General features: G+C 39.5%; 1 protein-coding gene across 5 annotated transcripts in view; it reads right to left on the reverse strand.

Annotated features, from left to right (window-relative positions):
• The window catches only part of LUZP2 (leucine zipper protein 2), a 299,712-nt gene that overhangs the window by 178,551 nt on the left and 100,033 nt on the right, over window positions 1-21,128 (reverse strand). For 3 of the 5 annotated variants that reach the window (XM_067532097.1, XM_067532094.1, XM_067532098.1), the window contains exon 1: window positions 179-265. The exons of the other annotated variants lie outside the window; for them this stretch is intronic. In XM_067532097.1, coding sequence (XP_067388198.1) covers window positions 179-243 — 65 coding nt within the window. In that variant the 5' untranslated portion in view covers window positions 244-265. Of the gene's footprint in view, window positions 1-178; window positions 266-21,128 lie in introns of those variants that run through there. 5 annotated transcript variants of the gene reach the window in all.

The following is a 21,128-nucleotide window of genomic DNA, read 5'->3' on the forward strand; positions in this document are numbered from 1 at the left end:
TGTCTGTAAAGACTGTCTTTTTAGTACACATAACATCAGCTCGGAGGATATGGGGAATCAGGACCTTATGGCTGGTTCCCCTTACAGAACATTCCATATAGATAAGGTGACTCTTAGCCCACACCTCAACTTCCTGCCTAATATTGTTTCTTATTTTCACTTATATTAGTTGATTTACCTTCCAGTTTTCTTTCCACTACCCCATTCAAACCACGGAGAAATGAAATCACACTCCTTTGACATGATTAGTGCTCTTTCATGCTACCTGAAGAGAACAAGACCATTCAGGAGCACTCCCACACTGTCTGTAGCCTTTGCAGATAGGGATAAAGGTGCAGCAGAATCCACCCAAAGGTTGTCTAAATGGGAATGAGATAGCAAAGTTAGATCCACCCATGCATGTTACAACCCACTCCACAGGGCTCAGGCAGCTTCTGGAAGAAGCGAATATATACAGTCCTGGAGCATACCTACCAGTTCAACCTGCCAAGGCCCAAATACAAAAAAGTGACAAAATGAGGGATGCACAAAAACTATTAATGCTATCTCAGTTTCAAGATTCTCTATATGTGATGCAAGTAATGTCAACAAAAGGAAGAGACACCAAATTTATGTGCAACATAGTTAACTTTGATGGAAAACTGAATGAGGTTTTTAAAAATAAGAGACATCTGAGAGATGTCCCAGAGCCTTAAAATTCCACCTATTGTACAGAATAGCTTGGGGTGGCGGGGTGGGGTGGGGGTGGGGGGACGGAAGTAAGTGAATTCCCTGTTGCTCAATGGATTCATCCCGGAAGGCAGGAAATCCTTGAAGAGAAAGGATAAATTGCAAGCATTCTGGACTGTATATCTTTAGTTCTATAAGTGAGTCTTTCCCTTCCACCAATATTCTTGAAAGGTGTCATTGTTAGAATATTCTATCAGGACACCTCACTGTGATGTATCACTTTGATGTGTTATTGAGAATGATCAGCCAGGCTGATGAGCTATTACAACAATGTATCACTAGAGAAAACTGTCATTCTTGTGATATATTAGTGAAATAAATCATCTGATTGCTATTCATAGATCATATGTCTCTCAAGAGATAATAGTGTTAAGGGAAAGAAGGGTGCTAAGGTGAAGTAGAGACTATACAATTACAAGATAATGTTTTTTTAATATGAGTGTGTATGTGAAGAATATGAAATGTATTATGAAACAGTGGATGCTGCTGACATCCGGACAAGACAGACCGGTAAATGCACATTCAGAATTATCTAACTTTGAGCAGTTGGTAAATATCAGATTGTATCTGACAAAGTAGGAGGAGAAAAGCCTACCTTAACTGAAAACATTAGCTGAGGAGTTATTCCATTGTTTCTTTGAGGCCTACAGGGGCAAAAATCCTCTCTTATCAGTTAAAGAAGGCTGTCCTCCAGGCTCAGATCCAAAGCTAGTTTGAGGGGACTCTAATTTGGATGGATTGATGGACCTAGCCAGTTATCAATCCTCTTGAAAGATACCATTGTACCATTCACTAAACAGCCAACAAGTGATTTCAGAATGGGCTAGACTTTAGACTGTTAAATTAAGAAATATCCTCTACACTGCCTTCCATAATTGCAAAATTATCCACTCACCCTTTGATGCAGTAGAAGTCCAACCACCTTTAAGTTTGGTCACATAGATTTTGATTGGAATATGTAATATGTAATATTTCCCTTTCTAATGTCTGTATATTTTTCAATAATGTTGAATACACTCTGGTAATGTACTCTGGTATCCTCTATAATCCAACATCCCTTTTATATGCAAATTCATGGTTCAAGAAAATCCCCACCTGTGGTTAATTCTTGTGGAAGATCTCAGTTGCCATGTGCGTCAAAGGATTGTTAATCAGTTCTTTAGTCTTTACAGAGTTGGTTTCTTCCTTTCATCTATCCACTCTGGGGTGTTAAATCTAGACCCTATTCATTTCTACTGAGGTAGCACTCTATACAGAGAGAGAGCCCAGTTGCCTGGTTTGTGCTTTGGATAGCTTGCATGACATACATCATGAGAGAGCACTCATGTCCTGGGGCCGGCACTCTATTCATGTGAACAGAAAAAGGAGGACTTCAAACTTAAGGGAATTTTAACAGGTATGTGAAGGGAGTGTTGGGGCAATGACAGCCGGTCAAACTATTCAGTAAAAACAGTTATTACAAAGTTAGTCTCCATTTTGTTGATACTCAATCTCAATTTCAGTCACATAATTTGCCAAATAGTCTGTATTAAATATTTTCATTGAATTGTTCTCCTACAGTCTGAATCGTGCCTCAGAAAGTCAATGGAAAAGTTCTCATTAACTTTGAGCTGGCCTTTTGCCTATTAGTTATCCATTATTTGTATTGATTGACTTCTCAGTTATGTGGTATTGCTTCTGCTCCCTGATTATATAAATTAAGCCTTCTAATTCCAGTATGAAGTTTTGGATGAACACAGCTTCATACTAAAATTCATTAAGCTGTTGAGACTAGTGAGGAATGAATGGCAGCTGTCCAAATACTCAATGAATATGGTAAAAAGATTCCATGAATCACGGCAAACCAAAACTGCTGCTATTATTTGTGGGGGGAAAATGCATGAATTAGGGTATATCTACGCTGCCAGCAGCATGTCAGCAGTGCAGGATCGATTCTGCAGGATCGATTGAGCGGCATTGGAGACCCGCTCAATCGATCCGCAAGGTGACGCTGTTAACCCACCCCCACAAGAAGAGTAATGCTGTGTCGACCAGAGGGCATTTCCCGCTGGCACAGTGCAATGGGAATGCCATGGTAAGAAGAAGTTAGGAAGTCGACGGGAGATACACAAGCTATTTTATATAGCTTGCATATCTCCCTTTGACTGCCACCAAAATCCACCCGCAGTGTAGACCAAATCTTAGCCGGTTGAATTGTGAAAGAGAAAACTCAAGTGCTGATGCACTAGTAACTAACTGCTATGGTTAAAAGACGTACAACCAGTTATCAGTTTCCAACCATGTGTTAATTTGAGCAGATCATCCACAAAGAATAAATAAATTGACCATGATAGTCTGCTGTCTTTCTTCCAAAGTAAGCTTTTCAGATTCTATCAAAAATCAGGTTAATCACTGATTTTTCAGGGGGCATAGTTATCTATAAAAGGGATGCCAGGTCTTTAATGCAGGTGATAATGTCAATTAAATGGAATACTGCTGGTATCACAGGACAGTGGTCTTCCTTCTCTATAAAACTGCCAAGGCAAAGCTGATGCACTTATCCAAAGTTAAATGAAGGCATGTTACATTAAGTGACAACAGCCTACCCTAATCTCTTTATTTCTGTTCTACCAGATGATTAATGTAGATGGTGCCATGTTTTGTTGTGGATGTTGGTGTATTAGAATGACATTTGTTCAGTGTGCATTTATTGCAAAGCTGCACTCTGACCGATGGAGAGAACAGACGCATTCTAAGATGCATCTAGGAAAATGGCTCATTCCAAAAACCAATATGATTTTTAAAAGGAAATAAGTCTCATGTAAATTCATAAATGAATTTCTCACCAATATATATTAACCATTATTGCCTTTAGCTTAGGTCTAAAAATATGACTAAATTTCCAAAAACTCATAATATATAGAGAGAAATAGTCATAACAAAAATAATTAGCATTTATATAGTGCTTTGTATGTTCAAAACACTATAAAACCATGAATTAATTAATCCACAGCTATCCTGTGAGGCAGGAAAATATTATAAAAGTCAAAATAAATGTAATTGTGGCATTAACGGGTGCTCTCATTAATATGCAATGCCATAGGCCCCTTTTCTAAAACTGCTAATGAGGTTATCAATTGTAGTGGTGGTAAGTTTTTGCTATATTAATAGCAGTCTGTTGGGAATCGGACTGAGACGCACCAACTCATTGGGAGTGAGGGGCTGCATTTCAGTGTTGAGTGTACGGGGCCCTCTATATACAGCCTGTGATGTTCTGTAGCAGTCAGTGTTTTCTTGGTATAAGGTGCTATGCCTGTGTAAAGAATTACAGGGAGGGACTTTCAAAGGAGGCTTCAGGGAGTTAAGTGCTCACCACTGATATAAATTCATACAAAGAGGGTTACAGGAGGATATAAAATATTATGGCCTGATTCTGCACCATTGAAGCCAATGGAACCTTTGCCATTACCTTCAATGGGTGCAGAATTAGCCCCTAATATTGCAACCTCAGTGTATAGGTAGAGTTTGCCTATTATTCAGAGCCGTTTTTTTGGAGGGGGCATTATTGTGTTTTGTTTTCTGCTTTGATTGGCTAAAATCCATCTTCCTTATAATTACTGAAAAGAAATCATCTGCAAACCAGCCACTTTTAAAAATAAGATGTTTCCTTCATGCAGCAGACACACTAAAGAAGCTTCACCTGCTTGAAAGATTTATTTCTGGAAACATTTTTTTTTTTAAATTCACTCCAGCATCAGATGAAAAAAAGCCAAGGCTAATGAACAAAAAATCATCCACTCAGCAATGTTTTTAACAGTTCTGTCCTCACTTTTGCAATTCACTCTTTTGTAACAGTCCTGGAGCAATAAAGCAGAATAGACAGAAGAAACAGTATACTTCACTTTCCCCTTAAGCTCTGCCAGAATGGACAACTTCGGAACAATTTAGCATTAAATTCTTCTTCACAGCCCTCTTCACAACTATCTTCAGTTTTATTCACTCCACTGTGAAAACACATTATCTCAGGAGACTATTATCCCATACTCATAAATAACATCTGCCCCTATGCTCCACTCTGCTGCTTGGTATGGAGAATGGCCATAGAGAGGACTGTCCTCAGGAGACCCCTCTATGTTCACATTTCATGTGCGAATCCATAGGGATTTGTCAGAAAGATGAAACGAAGGAAGGGAAATGGAGCCAAACAACAGCTGTTCTGTGGTGCATGATCTAGCAGACATCTGGTTCAATATTTGTCCTCACCTTCCCTGGTGAAAGGCATAGGAGAGATGCACAACTGGGGAAGTTGATGGCAGCCTGGCTCCTCAGGGACAGTATCAGAGACCAACATATATGGAGTAGTTCTTCATGCAGAGACCTCAAGATCCACAGCTATAGGTCTGTGTTTTCCTTGCAGATTGTTTGCAATGCTGCCAACCTCTTACCCCTGAAGGAACAATGAAGGGAAAACTCCACAAGCTTACAGAGATGCCCCTTTTTTCTGTTTTATATTGGTTGCAATGGAATAGAATGCTATCAGCCCCATAGTTATTTCTAGAGAGTATTCTTTCACTCTTCATTATGTGATTTACTAAGGTAATTCTTGATGGCTCTCATTCAAGACAGTGTTTACCTTTAAGCACCTGCTCAAACTTATACTTAAATGTGTATTTGAGTATTATCCTGTATACTTGTATTGAATCAGGATGTATTTAAGCATATATTTATGTGCTGTCCTGAATTAGGGCATATATGCTGTGGAGAATAATTTTTTTTTGCTTTGTTGGATGTATTTTATTGAATTGAAACTGTACAAGTAAATTACACATTTCGCTTAAGCACAAAAGGACGGTGACTCTAAAATATACTGCTTACTACAGACATGTATTGACCAAAAGCAATTTATTGACTTCACCCATAAATCACTCTATTCAGATCTTTGAATACAATATGATCATTATAGACAATGGCGGAAGGAGAGGGTAAAGAAGCCAGTTCAGAACATCAGGGGACACAAACAGGTGAACTCTGGAGAAAAGATGAAGAAATGGAAAATATAATGTGCATAACAGGAGAATAGCAGAAAGGAAAATATCAGCAGGCTGAGAGAAGCGTTGAGTGGACAAAGGAGGACAGTTGAATATTTGTGAAGTCCAGCGAAGCAAGGTGGAGTATTAGTGAAGGCTAGAAACAGCTGGAATTATCAAGGAGAATAGTGAACTGAATGAGTGATGAAGAGGATAAGGGACAATCTGCAGAAAGACTATTCTGTCATTTGCTATTTGCAACAAAAGACACAAAGTCATATTTTCAGAAAGATCAGTGAAGAAGGCTTTAGGGATTAACCCTATATGAAGTAGTGAAAAACTGTGAAACACAAGAAAGAGCCAAAAACACAAAGCAAAGAACTAGGTGGACATAAGAAGGAATCAAAGCAAGCCAGTGAAATACTGAAAAGAAGCACTGAAAAAAGCCAAGAAATCAGGATGAACTTGCAAAAGAAAGAGTACCGAAGTAATTCAGAGGGTTAGAAAAAAAATCTTCATTGACTATATAACCCTGTAATCACATTGCAAAATCATAGATCAAATATATGGTCCTCTCAATTCAATGGCCAATGGAACTATCGAAGAACATTCTACATGTAGAAAATATTGCCATGTATTATCACAGGAATCACTTAACAGCTCTGTGTGGAGTAAAGTATTTCAAATTGACATATCTTATATATTTCAATGCTATTTATCCTATATTATGCCATTACTTTTTTTTTGTCCAGAACATTGACATGCAGCTATGAAAAGTACCTTTTATGCACCACAAAGCAACTTCCATGTAGAATTACTAGTCTTTTATTTGTAGGACATTTGCAGAAAAGTTCCGGATATAAAAAAAAAATCTATTAGTTTAAAGTTAATATTAAGTTAAATAAACTGTGCGTTTAATAGCAAACTTCCTATCATACATGTATGGGGATGTTTCATGAATAATCCTCTGAAAGAACAGAACTAACTTCAGTCAGGCAGTAGAGTGTTAACAGTAATCTTTTGTCTGATCTAGTGAAATTGTATTATGTAACTGAATGATGATAATTTTGCATCAGAAAGAACAGCAGTCTTCTTCTTTATATCTGGCATATTTAATATAATACATTTCTTTAAGCAGAACCTGTATTCAGAAAACATGGATATAATCCTTAACACTTACAATGGGAGTTTAGAGTTAATTGCTATCTAGTGAGCATTGCACTACTCACTTCGCCTACGTCCCTCCTAAACAGAACAAGCATGTGCACAAGAAAACAGTAAAAAAACTGACTATAAACCTGACCCAAAACCCAGTGGCATAAACAGCAATCTTTCCATTTCCTTCAATGAGCTTTGGATCAGGACATAGGCTGGATTTTCCATGATCACATAATATTTTTTCCTAGCATCTCAGCCTCATTCAGTGCTCAGAATGGATGGCACTCAGGAAATGAGGCAGCTGTTGAACACCTATGCTCATTCAATTAGCAGCCTCTGCCTTGTTTATTACAAACCACCCAAAGACTGCAATAAACACAGACTCATTCATTTCCTGATGGGCTTTTCTATGGTGCTCATCACTATAGTATCTGAGTGCCTCTCAAACATTGATTTTTTTCTTGAGTGTGAATAAGTAAGAGACCATTGTTATCCCCATTTAGCAGATGGGAAAACAGACACAAAAAGATTTGCCTGAGATTACACAGTAAACCCATGATAGAGCCAGAATGAGAACCCAAGACTCTCCTGGCTCCTAACCCTCTGTTCATTCTGCTGACCCACACTACCAAGCATAGCTCTCATTGATTCACCTGTACCTGTGTGTGCTCAGCACTTCTGCACATCAGGCCCCAGATGTCTCAGACTGGGCACTTAGAAACTGAGGAATGTACCATTAGAAGACTACTTTCAACCCATTAGTTTAAGTGGCTTGTGATTTCATAGGACAAAGAAAAAGCACTTCTCTGTTTCCACAGCTAATTTTCTTACTGATTTTCAAAGACCAGCTGCAAACTATGGCAATGTAAGAGCTTCTCAAACAAAGGTCACAGAAATTGTTAGATAACCTAACTACAGAGATCTCTATTCAGGGGACTGTAATTTTCAAATCCATTGAAAATGCCTATATTGTTTTCTCGATACAATAGGAAGAAAATGAGAATTGCAATTGGTCTAATAAAATATATTTATTACCTCGCCCACCTGGTCTCGCTAAAGAAAAAAATAAACAAACTATCAAATTTATGGGCTACAGAATTCACATGAAAACAATAAAGTGCCCCGTGCTTCCCAAATTGCATGCAAATCTAATTTAATTTGCTGTGGGCCAAATCTTTCTGCATAACTGCAACAAAACAATATTTAAAAGGAGATACGAAAGGGAAGCAGTGAAAACAAAATGTTTGAGGAAAGGCAAGTCCACAGAAAATGTGACAAAACTCAACTCTTCCCTGAACACCAACACTTCAGCAACAGGCACTTGGTATAGTCTACAGATGGATCAAGAGTTGTTCACTACTATACAGTCTACCTTAGAATTTTTATTTTTCAATACATTTTCATGCTGCAAACAGTAAGACAGCACTACTAGTGCTGCCACCTGTGTCAAAAACCGTGTCATCTAACCCTGTTCAGAGCAGGTCTAACTGACAAATATATAATAGATTTGGTTTTCCTGCTTCCATATCACCTTTGACTGACATTTATGTGGCTAGATTTTCAGGATCAATGAAAGCAAACCCCACACAGCTGACTTCTTTGTCATTGCACCTTGTGAGATCAAAGGCAGCTTCAGGAGAATGGCACATGAATGCAAGAAAATGTACAATGAAGAGCAACTAAAGAAGGTCTAAAAAAGAGAAGCCAGGACTTCTGAGGTGGGTAGAGACAACATGACCATTCCACCACTCTGGAGAAGGGAGAGAAACTTGCTACACTCTGCGTCCAGCTTGCTTTGCTGGGTCAGGAGGGTGAGACATCACCCCATCAAACTGTATATACGTGTAATAGCAGAGTGCATAAGTCATGCTAGCACCACTACCAAATGCCAGTTTCAGTCTAGTCCCAGTCCCTTCTGTGTTTAGTACACTCTTCTGAGTTCAGGAGCAGCTGCATCTAAAAGGGGATTTTCCTAAGGAGAAATGGGGAAGCAGCACAGTACCATCTCCCAAGAGTCCTGTCAGAGGAAAACAGCTTAAAGTTATGGGCATAGCTCAATAGGAGTCCTGCCAAAGGAAATTCCATGAAAAATCAAGGCACCAACCCCTGCCAGCTCTGCCTATCTTCTTGACTTTAGCAGCCTGCCAAAGGTTAGAGGGGTCATTGTCAGCAGCTTGTGTAAACTAGGCACCATTCACAGGAGACTTTATAGTATTGGAGGACAAAGGCCGGATTTTTACCTCTCTCCTTATATGAGCCAAGCTTGCCCTAATTTCCAACAATTTACATGCTTGAATTTTGAAAATGTATTTCAGGATTGCATTCAGATGCAAGGTCAGTTGTTTGCACTTCACTGTGAAGTGTATACAATTTGGTTCTGGAAATGTCTAAAGGTTGGGATTTTCAAAGGACTCTGGAACCTAAATTCCACTTAAATTCACTGGGAGCTGGGTGTCCAACTCTATTAGGCATCTTTGAAAATCCCAGCCTCCATCAATGAGAATGAAAATCATGCCAATGTGCAGTTAAAGTCCTTTGCTTTACTCAGTCCCCACAAGGTTCAAAGTATCTCCTGTGTAGTGATGTCTAAGGACCTACCTAGATAAAGATGACAGGCTGAGGTCAAGTTGGAGTTAATTAACGTATGTCTACTAACCCAAACCTAACCTTGACCTGTTTTCCTAATCTGGTTGAATCCCAAGGGAGCTAAAGGCATTTATCACCTTGAAGGAGACACTCAGCATGTCACAGTCTGAAGTTTAAGTGGTGCAGTGGATCTTGGGCAAACCTTCTGCACCGGTATAAATTCCACCCTAAATGATACACTTACACTGACTGTAGAGGGCATTTTGATAGATTACCCAAGAACATTCAGAATATGAGGAGCTTTAGAAATAATGGATTACAAATGTCCACAATCAAAGTGAACAATAATCAGCCTTTGTATGTTAAAGAAGGCATCTCTATTAACCAATAGATGCTCTGAGAACTTTTAGAAAATGAATTAAGTCTAGATAACCCAATAGCATTTTAAAGGATTTACTTTGTATTTGAACTATAGCTGATTTTCTTGAGGGGATTACAAAGTGAAAATACTTGTCACGGCCAAGTCCACTCTTTAAAAAGAGTGATATAGCTTGCTTTTTTCATTAATATCAGATTGTTTAAGTAAAACAGGTAGATATTAAGGAGTTAATTATATCCAGGCCATGATATTATTAGATATGAGAAAGGATTTTCTGTTTACAGGCTATATATTAAATTTCATATATCCTTTCCTATGATATGTGCACAACTTTTGCTGACTGAGAAATTTGCTGTATTGACTTGCTGATAATTCTATTCCAATTTTCCACAAATGGTTCAGTATTACCATATAAATGGATGTGAAGCACAATGACTATTCTATTTTCTCACCAATGGCTCCTGTACTATCTAACAAACACGACTGAAGTCTTATTTTCTTGGAAGATCCAGTCACTAAAGGACTCTTTTCCTAGCCTGTTAGTAATTTTGCTGTGTGAAAAATGCTCTCTTATTTTACTGTAAGCAAGTTCAATGAACAAAGGGGGAAGGAAGGAATATCACATTTTCTTTTTAATAGAATGAATAAAAAATAATCTGTTTTACTAATTCTCTCTCTATATCACACGCTTTTTTACATCTATAACAACATTAAGCAATGTAAAGGAAGACCTTTAACATTCTACAAGGAGAACTATAGAAGTTGCCAATCACTATGCCAGTGTATTTTATTTGCACTCAGGCTCTTGCCTGTAGTTTGCCATCCTTTCTTATGGTTTGCTTTTCTTTGGTATAAAATGTGAAAAATGGACATGGAAAGTCAAAAATGTTGCTAGTACAGGAGACTATGTTTATGAAATGAGGTGATGTTAGAGTAGAAGTGACTTTACTAACACTTGGTTTAATCTTTGTGTGTGACCCGTGTGCACTGGGTGTTTGTGGATGACTGAGAAGACTATGTGATCATACAGTTGTTAAAAAGTGCTATGCCTTCTCTCTCCTGACACCAAATTGACTTGTGTGTGCTTACTAAAAATTAAAAGGTGACCCGTCTGTGGATAAAATAAAAATCCATATAAATCTTTATCCAGCCTGGACCTAAACTGGAACCACCAAAATATTATGAGAAAAGTTGTTCCTGTGATTATTTTGACTGAGACCAGAATTGCAAATCTTCAAAATGTTGCAAAAAAGTAGTGTCCTAATGACATTTCAAACTCAGTTTCACAGACCAGAGGTTTGGATTATTTTGGATAAACTTCAGAGATGTGGAGTGAGTGTGGAGCCCTTAAAGATGATGTTTGTATGATTCAAAATTACTATTGGGAGAATGTGGAAAAGAATTCTGTGTCCATTATAAAGTTACACCCAACCTCTATGGAGTTCAGAGTCCAGTATATCACCAACCACAGTAATAAAGGATTCTGGATGATGATGTCAATGAGCAGTCCAAGCTTCTACACTTCATAGAGCTAATAATGCTGCAACACACAGGCAGTGGTGGATCAATGCATGGACCCCAAGGGCCCCATCAGGATGACTGGAATCTCAGTAGAAGTGGCCAGTGGCCGCTCAGTGGCCCAATCCCCTGCTTTTTCCCTTCTCCCCAAGACCTCGCCCCTTGGCCAGGCCACAGTAAGAGTCACCCAGGGAGCCCAGGCCACCATGGGGAGCCCAAGACCCACCACCTGCACTGGGTGGAGGACTGGGGTACCTGAGACCAGCCTCCAGCACATGTCCTCACCCCCAGGGCATGCTGCCCAGGAAAGATGGAGGGTCCAGAGCTCCCCACAGCAGCCCAAGCTCCCTGAGCGACTCTTACCATGGCCCAAATCTGGTTTCCGATTTGGCCCGGGGGCAAAGCCTCAAGGAGAGGTGGGGCCATAGGCCTCATAGTTAGGGGGAAGTAAGGCTCCCCTCAACTCACTGGTAAGAGACTGGTGCCGCTGGCAGGGGCTGCACTTCATGGGTGGCGAGGGGTGATCAGCTCCCGAAATGCAAAGCACAGCTCCTGCTGGCACTGCTCCACACCTGCCTGAGGTTTGCAGTTGGGGGGGGGAGGGGGACACAGCCCCCTGCCCTCCAAACTGCACCCATATTAAAAAGTGGGGAAGGAAGAATTTTTAATGAGGTGCAGTGGGCCCAAATGTTCTTTCTGCCCAGGACCCCAATAAATCTTAATCTGCCTCTGCAGACAGGACCAAAGCCTATCCCCATATGTGCCTGCAGAAACCCCCATCAAGTCATAGGCACAGATCAAGGGCAACATTTGACCCAGACTTTCACAAACCTGGGCAGGATAAGCAGGAGTTTGCTCTGAAACTATTCACGTTTCACCATTTTTCACCCCTCTTTGGTTCTGTTCCATTACAATGCTTAGCAAATGTCCAGGTTCTGCAAGAAGGAATGTATCACTTTCATAATTCATGTCTGAACTTCTATTTTACACCTCCAAAATGCAGAAAATTAAGAGATATAAGGAGTGTAACAGAGAGAGATGACAGAGACTTGTTAGATCATTGAAGCCATCCCCCTTAGCCAAATACAGGAGATTTGCTCATCTTTGGATACCAGTTCTTCCTCATTCATAAGAAATATGGGGAGTCTCATTAAGTATTAATATAGACAGTGAGGAGGGAGGAGGTCACTGCTGTCTGATTTTTAAGTTTTGCCACACTTATATCTGAAGGTAATAGAAAGGCTCACACGGATTTCATTGGTAGTTGGATCTATAAAAGGCTTATAACATTCCTGTATGCAAGTTATTTCCACATAGGACCAAATTTGGATATAATGAGGCTGACGACAATGGATACTCATTGTAACTGAGAGTGTGGCTCCACTTTCAAATGCGGCCTTGGGCTCCACACTTGAAATAAATGTATGCTAGGAGACCAATAGAAATGTGGGACAGAGACCCCATGCTTCCACAACAGCTATCTCAGCAACTTGATCCAGAGCTTCTATCAGAGGGAACAGTCTGAGAGAATTAAACAGACATGCAATAAACAGAGTTCTAATAAAATTTTAATGAAGTTCTATAAATATTACTCTGTACTTAAAGAGAATTTAGTAGCAAATGGGATTCTTTCCACAGATTTTTTTTTAAACCATGTAGGCCTTGCTAGAGCCCTAAGCATAAATAACAGTATAAACCAAAAGCTGTGGACCAGAGCCGGACCTAGCCTTGGCAAAATAGCAACGCACCAGGTGTCAACTAATCAAGCAAGCCCATTCCTGACAAGAGAGGACAGTACAAAAACACACAGATCTCTCAACTATGTAAACACATTAATAAGAAATGGTACAAGAACATATCGACTCCTCGTAATATAAGGAAGGAATGACAGGATAATGGATGAGGATGTTTTGTTCTACCTAGCAGGCACAAGGATAAGGGTGGTAACTAACATCTGGAGTGTAATTCATAATTTGTTTGTATCAATGTATAAAAGGAACAGTTTTATAAAGGGCATCTTTGTACTCGCTGAGGGGACAGCATTCTGGTGTGCTGACTAAGTGGGTACCATGTCATGGATGTACATGTATTAGTGTACCTGTAGCTCCTATGGGGCACTAGTACCGCACTTTGTCGATAATAAACCTGGCTGAGCGCCATTGCCACCAAACTGAGCCTGTGGTGTGTTCTTATGAACAACATCAAGGTCTGCTGAATCAGTAAACTACATCCTTTGCTAGCGCAGCTGACACTGGAGTTTCAAAAACAGCAGCCGTAACAATTTAGCAGCCTTAACAACTCTCCGCAGCATTTAACAACAAACCATCCTGTTGTGGCAGGTATATTATTTTCTATTAAATTAATAGGATGATTAAAAACCTGTAGAAATGGTGTCATTTTCTATTAAATTCTACAGGACATTCACATGAGAGCAGTACCATTGAATTTACCCTAAGGAGGGGGTTCCGAAATCTGAATAGGATAGAGAGTAAGTTAATACTGACTGTATAAGCCCAGCAGTAAAATCACCAGGATTTTACATGAACATTACACGATTCAACGATTGCTATTTATGTTGCTTTACTCCCCTTGTCTGTTACATAAATAAAACTTTGGAATTCATGGTGTTGATTTTATTTTAAAAGGAAAAATGGAGGCTCAGTGGTCAATTCTAATGCACACTTACTTTTTTCCTTGGGTTCATTTCAAAACAGTTGTTAAAGCATGCATTGCGCTTTACATTAGCTACATAGAGCTTTGACTTCATCAACTTCTCTTATCCCATTACACTGCAGTTAGAAAAAGATGACATTTTATTTGCTTTCCTTACAAATCCTGTTAAACTGGAATAATATGACGTTATCCTTAAACACAAATGTTTTGTTTAAATGACTTCTATGAATTTCTAACCCAAAACACGTAGGTTCACAGTTGACTCATTATTATTATTATTCTTTAAAAGATGTGTATGTATAAATTTGGTGCCGACAGAAGGTGCTGGATTGATGGTTCTGGAAACTGTGAAGTATCTCTTTTAACTACTGAAAAAATACAGCACAGAGCACTTCAAGTTTCCCTACACTATTCTGCCAACGTGCCTGAATTCCAGTTTGGAAAGAGAAAATGAGAAAGTTCAGTCTCCAGGGCACATCAGCCCTTGGCCTCTCTGCTGTGACTGTCAGCAAGCTTTCAATTAGTGCTGACTGCAGCACTGGTTTTGGGAGGTTGACACCTTTTCACCAGCAACTGCACTGAACTACTAATGGGAGTGCAGAGTATTATTTCACAGACATCATCCCGCAGCTAATCAATGGCAATACGCTTTGGTCACTACTACCCAGAGCCAGATTTCAGTTGGCACACTAAACATGAATAGCTTTACATCCCATTGCTAATCCTGTAAACCCTCATTATTTTTAAATCGTTTTTTCATTCAGAAGCTCTCTAACTCCCTTTTAATTTCACTTGGTCTTCTCTCCTTTTCACTGTCCCCAAAACAAAACACAGCTGACAGAAAGAAGCTTCTGCAAATTCAGCCCTCTGTCAAGTAGTGAGTGAGAACAACGAATGACACAGAAGCATAAATATGTCATCTCTGCTGCCCTTGTTGCGTGAATAAGCTCCTAGTAAATACAAGACTATAAGCTAGCAGAAACTTTACAAACTAAGTAAAAAAAAAAAAAAAGTGTTAAGTGTCTATCAATCAATCAAGCAGGTGTCTAAAACATCTTGGAATTTGAATAATCCTGAACCTTTAGGTTTATTCAACCACATAAGATAATATTTTTTTCAAGCATGTTTTTTCCTTCTCCAATTAGCAATCACTCTGTAAGCAATGCTGAATCACTGGAGGGTTGTGAAAAGAGAAGTACTTTACCACACACTGTGAATTACTTGCTCAAGTGTCCTTGCTTATGATGCATTTTTAAGTCTGAGGCATTTAATGTAAGTTTTCTGTTTACAGATTTTCTTTACAAATGCTTGTAAAATGGCCCAGATGCCTCATATCATTTTTGTCTCTTTAGGTTGCTTTCTTTACTCTGTGATGATTTTTTCAGTGTGTCCCTTAAAGCCAGAAATCAAGTACATGCACGGAAAAAGAAAACTGCAAATCACTCTGGTTGATAAATAAGTGTGTGTTCATTTTCTCTCTCAAGGCAAGTTAAACTGACAAAGAAAGCATTTTACAGAATACTAACTGTCGACTTGCAGTACGTCCTGCGTAGTTGTGCTGGGAAATGAACAAGGAATTGTAGCTCTCCTCTCCCATTCAATGATACACACTGGCTAAAGGACACATTTGAGCACATAGTAAAAGACAGTCCTGGCTACAAAGGATTTACAGTCTAACTAGACAAGATAGACAAAGGGTGAGAGGAAAGGATACAACATAGAAGCAGAAGACGGGAACTGAGATTCAAGATTATAGAGGAATCTTTGGCAATGCTGGAAAGAGAATTCTGATCTCCTGTGCCTCGTTTAGTACCTTACTCACAAAGGCTCCTGTCCCTGTCCTCTGTTCTAATATCTAGCAAAAGGCATTTACAAGAATTCAATATAGTTACAGTTATCCACTTTCTAAACTTTGGCAAACAGGCTACTGCAGCTGTAAAAAACAGGTTTCAGAATCTTTAGCAGTAATGATCTTTGCTTTATGGCCAGACAAGCTATGCAATAAGAAGTTCAGTTGGACTAGGGACAGCAGCTGTCAAGGCTTTCCAGTAATGGGAGTTTATACAACAGACGGCCAAGAGCATGAGGTATTATCCTCCCTGAAGTTATTTAATCTTGATTTAACTGGGCACTTGCAAACAAAATGTATTGTTTTACATAGTGGCCATGACCCCATTTGGGCAAACAATCAAATGTCTGGCACACTGATCCTAACTGAGGTTCATCTTCTCCATCCATTCTTTCCCCAAATCCATTTGGGTCATCATTGCGAACCACCAAAGGCATTGACAAGCTCCATTCTGAAGTAGTTTTCATGCATAGAATAGCTATTATTCTATATAGGATGTGGGAATTCTGCAAGGGGACTGACTGCATAATTTAATACTTCAGGTGGATTTTCAAATGTGTGCAACACCTGCAGAAACCACTGACTACCTTGGGAGATTCAGGAAACTCACACCTTGCAAAATAGTCCTTACGCTATGATCCATTCTCAGATCCACAAATTGGATAGCTCCTAGTTTGTAGGAAGCTATAAAAGGTCACCCTTCACCTTGAATATAGGACACTGAAGGACTTCATTGAAGGTCGTTCCCCAGATCTCTGTACAAAAGGATATATTTCATGCACGATGAGCCTCGATATTGCCTAATGATTTCATTGGGAACACAGGGGGTACACAAAGAATCTAACAAAAAAAAAATCTGCTCTCAGAGAGCCCCCAGCATTTTAATGGAAAACATACAACAGGGAATCCCTGCTATCAATATTCTGCAGCTTGACTCCTGCAAGCCATTTTTTTTGGCTGAAATCACACCTCCAAGGATTACTGAGGGACATGTGGAGCAAAGTAACTTATGACTTGGCTCCACATGCTTTCTTTTCATATAGTCTTATAACCAGCCTTTAATGCTAAATTCCAAAAGACAGTATTCCATGATGAAAAAGTTCCAGGGGGGTAGCCGCGTTAGTCTGTATACAGCACAAACAACGAGAGTCCTGTAGCACCTTAAAGACTAACCAATTTCTGCATCTGATGAAGTGGGTTGCAGCCCACAAAAGCTTACGCCCGTAGAAATTGGTTAGTCTTTAAGGTGCTACAGGACTCTCGCTATTTTTGCTGTATTCCATGAGTGATTTTTGAATATTTCCCTACTGCTGATTTCCAATGCCATATAGGACTCTAGTTCAATTTTTATTCAGTTCATTCCACATCTCCTCCATCTACTTTTGAAAGTCTAATATTTTATCTTCTACTTTAAATATTTTTATTACCTTTTACAGTACCCACATAAGTACCTTAAATCTAAAGAGAGTATGATCACTAGATCCTGGATGTTCAACAACTGATACCCAATTCATCACTCCTAGTTCATTTCTGCGCACATAATCCAAAATAGTCTCAGAAGCTGATTATTCAGTAACGTGTAAAAAAGGAAGGAAGGGAAAAAAGCAGCAATATTAATTGTCTGTCTGAAAAAATATTGTCATTTTAAAATTCTCTCTCTAGCACCAATGTCAGGGTAGTCAACTAGGTAATTGAAAACCTCCATGATTAGTGCAGTAACCTTTTCTACATATTTAACTTTATCCCCTGTAAGACCAATCTGTGTCTTATGCATGGGCACCCTTTGAGAAAGTTGAATGTTGATATAGCAGAGCAGAGCATTTTAATTATAGAGCAGCATGAAAAATATCTAATGGAAACAGAAAAACCGAAGAGAGAAAAAACAAATGTATTCTAGTTTTGTTCAGTTTAATTATTAAACAAACCTTACCAAATGAGGAGACTGTTCTGAGGAAATTATCTTTGTTTAATGAAACAAAGTCAAAGAACATAAACTCCCTTTGCTCTGCTTCATTTAATTTGTCTGAAGTAACATAAAAATATATCCTGGGCTTTAGGAGTGCTTCCGCCATCAATCAAAAAAAAATTAAATAGAAAAATCATAAAATAGTAACTAGTAGCTCATTTCCACCAAACACAATTTCCACACCATCAGTCAACAAATCATACACCCACAGAATGCCTATTTTGGAGACTGACATGAAATTGAACATCTTTAAATTACAGTAGGAAGTTTAGCATAGTTTAATCATTCAGTAACAATGTACATAAAAATGGTAATAAATGTATACTATGTGCTTGATTTTGATTTGTTTGAGAGAATTTCATCTCTTTGCCATCAAATTGCTCGCTCGTTTCAAATCTGGCTGAAGGATTGAAATCACATTTCACAGTAGAAAAATGATTCATGTAACCCATCATTTATAAAATCAACATTCATAAAATTGAGGTTCTACTGTAAATCAAATCTAAATTCTTCCACAATGTAGCTGCTGAACCTACTCTCCACACCTGTTCAAACAGATGAATCTTGCAGCATGGACTGAAGGTCATCACATCCAGGATATTTTGATCCATGGCAAGGGAAGGGAATTTCGAAGCCAAGGGACCCTCCTGTAGAACACTGAAGGAGGCTGTTCCCCACAGGTGCTGCCCAGTGGTTGGAAGAGGGAGTGGTAGGTGCCCTTCTGTCTTGGTGCCGCCTGTTGATAGCCATTTCAGCCCGGCAGTGGTCTGTCTCCTTCTGTGATTCAGTTCTTTGGCTGGGCCATAAATTGTGTCCATACTCCCAGTGCACATAAAGCATCCAACAAGGTTAGTTCCTCTTCTGAGTGGGAGGCTTTAGGCTTCACCCAGCCAAAGCCCCAGATTCAGGACTGTCTGGGATATTGCATCTTCCTAGTTCTGGGTCTCTGATATCAGGGGTAGGCTTTTTATCTCCAGTCCCATCAGGGTATGGGATAAGGAAATCTGGGCCCACCCTCTCCACCAGATTCTGATCCAGGGCTCAAAGGTAGGCAGGCAGCTGAGTCTTGCACACCAGAGTGCTTATGCAACTGTCTCCCCAGACAAACTTCCTATCGGCCTCTCCCCGCAAAAACTCAGACACGTAAACCAAATAAATCAAAGAAGAAGCCTCCAGCCTTACAAACGTCCAGAGTCCTTTTCCTTCAGCAGGCCAGGAATCAATACTTAGGGGCCTCATCATCTGGGCCTCCCACAGTGCTCCCTTTGCAGACACTCAAACTGTAGGTCTGCTCACTTCCACTGGCTGCCAGCAAGTGAGCTGCTCTGCTCCTCTTTTAAGCTCCTCCTCCAGGCCGTGCATGCTTTCCAGGTGTGATGGGGGAGAGCAGTATGGGCCCACAGCAAGTCCTTTACCCCTTCCTCTCCACTGTGAAGTTTGTACAGCCCATCAAAATCTCCCTTACAGCAATTTTTAGCCCCACAGCCCAAGCCCTGTGAGCCTGAGTCAGTTGACCTGGGTCAGTCACAGCCACGCCATGGGTCTTTTATTCCAGTGCAGGGGCATGCACAAGAGGGAGCAAGCATGGGCACGGGCCCCCCAAGAATCATTGATGGCACAGAACTCCTCCAGCTCCAAGGGCACTGGGGTGGGGGATAAAGAAGGGGGCACAGAGGTGTTTCTCCAAAAGGGGTTAAAATTAAATTTCTAGGCACTCTCTTGTTCCAGTGTAGATGTACTCTTAGGGTTTTAGTGATCAAAAACTATACCATGTCAGTCTCAATTTTCCCTACATGATCCACAGTGTTTACTACTTAAATATCACTGTACTATTGTAGGTCCCAAAGACGGGTTTTTGTCCTAACCTGGTTTTGTGCACTTTGTAGTTAAACGCAGTTTATAATACTGTTCTGCTTTCAAAAAAACTCAATGGGGAGGCTATATAATAACATAGCAAAAACATCACAATACACATTAACAGGATTGTCTGGGGGCCCTGATAGCAGAGTGCAGACAATATATGCCAGCTTCCAAAGCATTATTGTGGGTTTTACAGTTACAAAGAACTGAAAGACAGGGGAATAATTTTTTGCTCCTGTGATCTCTATTAGTTTATAACTCGGCCTTTGGTTCCCAAACTATTGGTGTTTTCTTCACTGACCATCCATCTCCCTGGTGGGAGTATTAAAGCCATAATAGTTTTCAGGAAGCTTGGCCTCAGAGTTGCTGAACACTCCTTAGGTGGATATTAAAGTGTGATTAGACTTTTTTTACCCTAACTATACTTGGTAAATGTGACCTGATGTCCACTATGAATTGTATATAAATCTTGGGTATCTTATTACTGAGTTCTGTATTTTATTCTATATGACAGTTACTTAGGAAAACAGTCTATTTCCATTTGTATGGTAATGAAGCATTATTTCAAAGGGCTAGTCAAAGTAATCAAGGAGGCTAATATGATTTTATGCAAATGACCTACCTATCATCTGCTTTTAGCTCAAACAACTTTGATGGAAGTGCGAGAAGCCTTTATATTAATTAAAAATCTATTTTTATAAGCCCCCAAACTAGCCTAAAACAATGTGAGAAACATTTTTGTTATATCAAAAAACAACTGTGGTTGGATAACAGGAAGAAATGTTATGCCAAATTGTCTTCAAGAACAATAGGGTAAATGATTTGTTTGCAAATGAAAATGAAGTGAGATCTATCAAGGACAGGGGGAGAAGGCAAATGTATTTTGGTGCTGAGAAAAACACACTTCTTGGTGAGGCATAAACAGATTTTCAGACTTATTTAAATGCTGAACTGAAGGACAGAGTAAATTTATTCTTACAAATACTATAGCTCTGCACCTGTAATAAAAACAGTCTCCATCCAGGTATTGAACTAGAAATATTTATTTAAAATTACCTTTTATTTTTTGATCTTCTGTACATTATCCTCTCTATACCAAATGAACATTGCACTTAGTAACTGGAACTGGGAACAGTCTTTGCCAGACAACCCAAAGAAAAGGATATTCATGTCTGACCTTCAGGAGGTAGAAGGAAGAGCAGAGTAACAGCATAAATGCTCAGTTGAAAGCAAAATGAGTTGCTTTTCCTCTCCCCAAATAATGTTGCAAGGAACTTAGCAAAGGTGTTAGTCAAAGGGAAAGCTCCATGAGATGAAGGCATAACAGAGGCTAAAAATAGGAGCAATTATGTTTCATTAAGGCCACACCTCTTCACTTCTTGCTCTGTATGAGAGGCTGGAAAA

The sequence above is a fragment of the Emydura macquarii genome, unplaced genomic scaffold, assembly GCF_026122565.2.
Source record: "Emydura macquarii macquarii isolate MOO-44397 ecotype Brisbane River unplaced genomic scaffold, CSIRO-AGI_Emac_v2 contig_3240, whole genome shotgun sequence".
NCBI classification, from domain to species: Eukaryota; Metazoa; Chordata; order Testudines; family Chelidae; genus Emydura; species Emydura macquarii.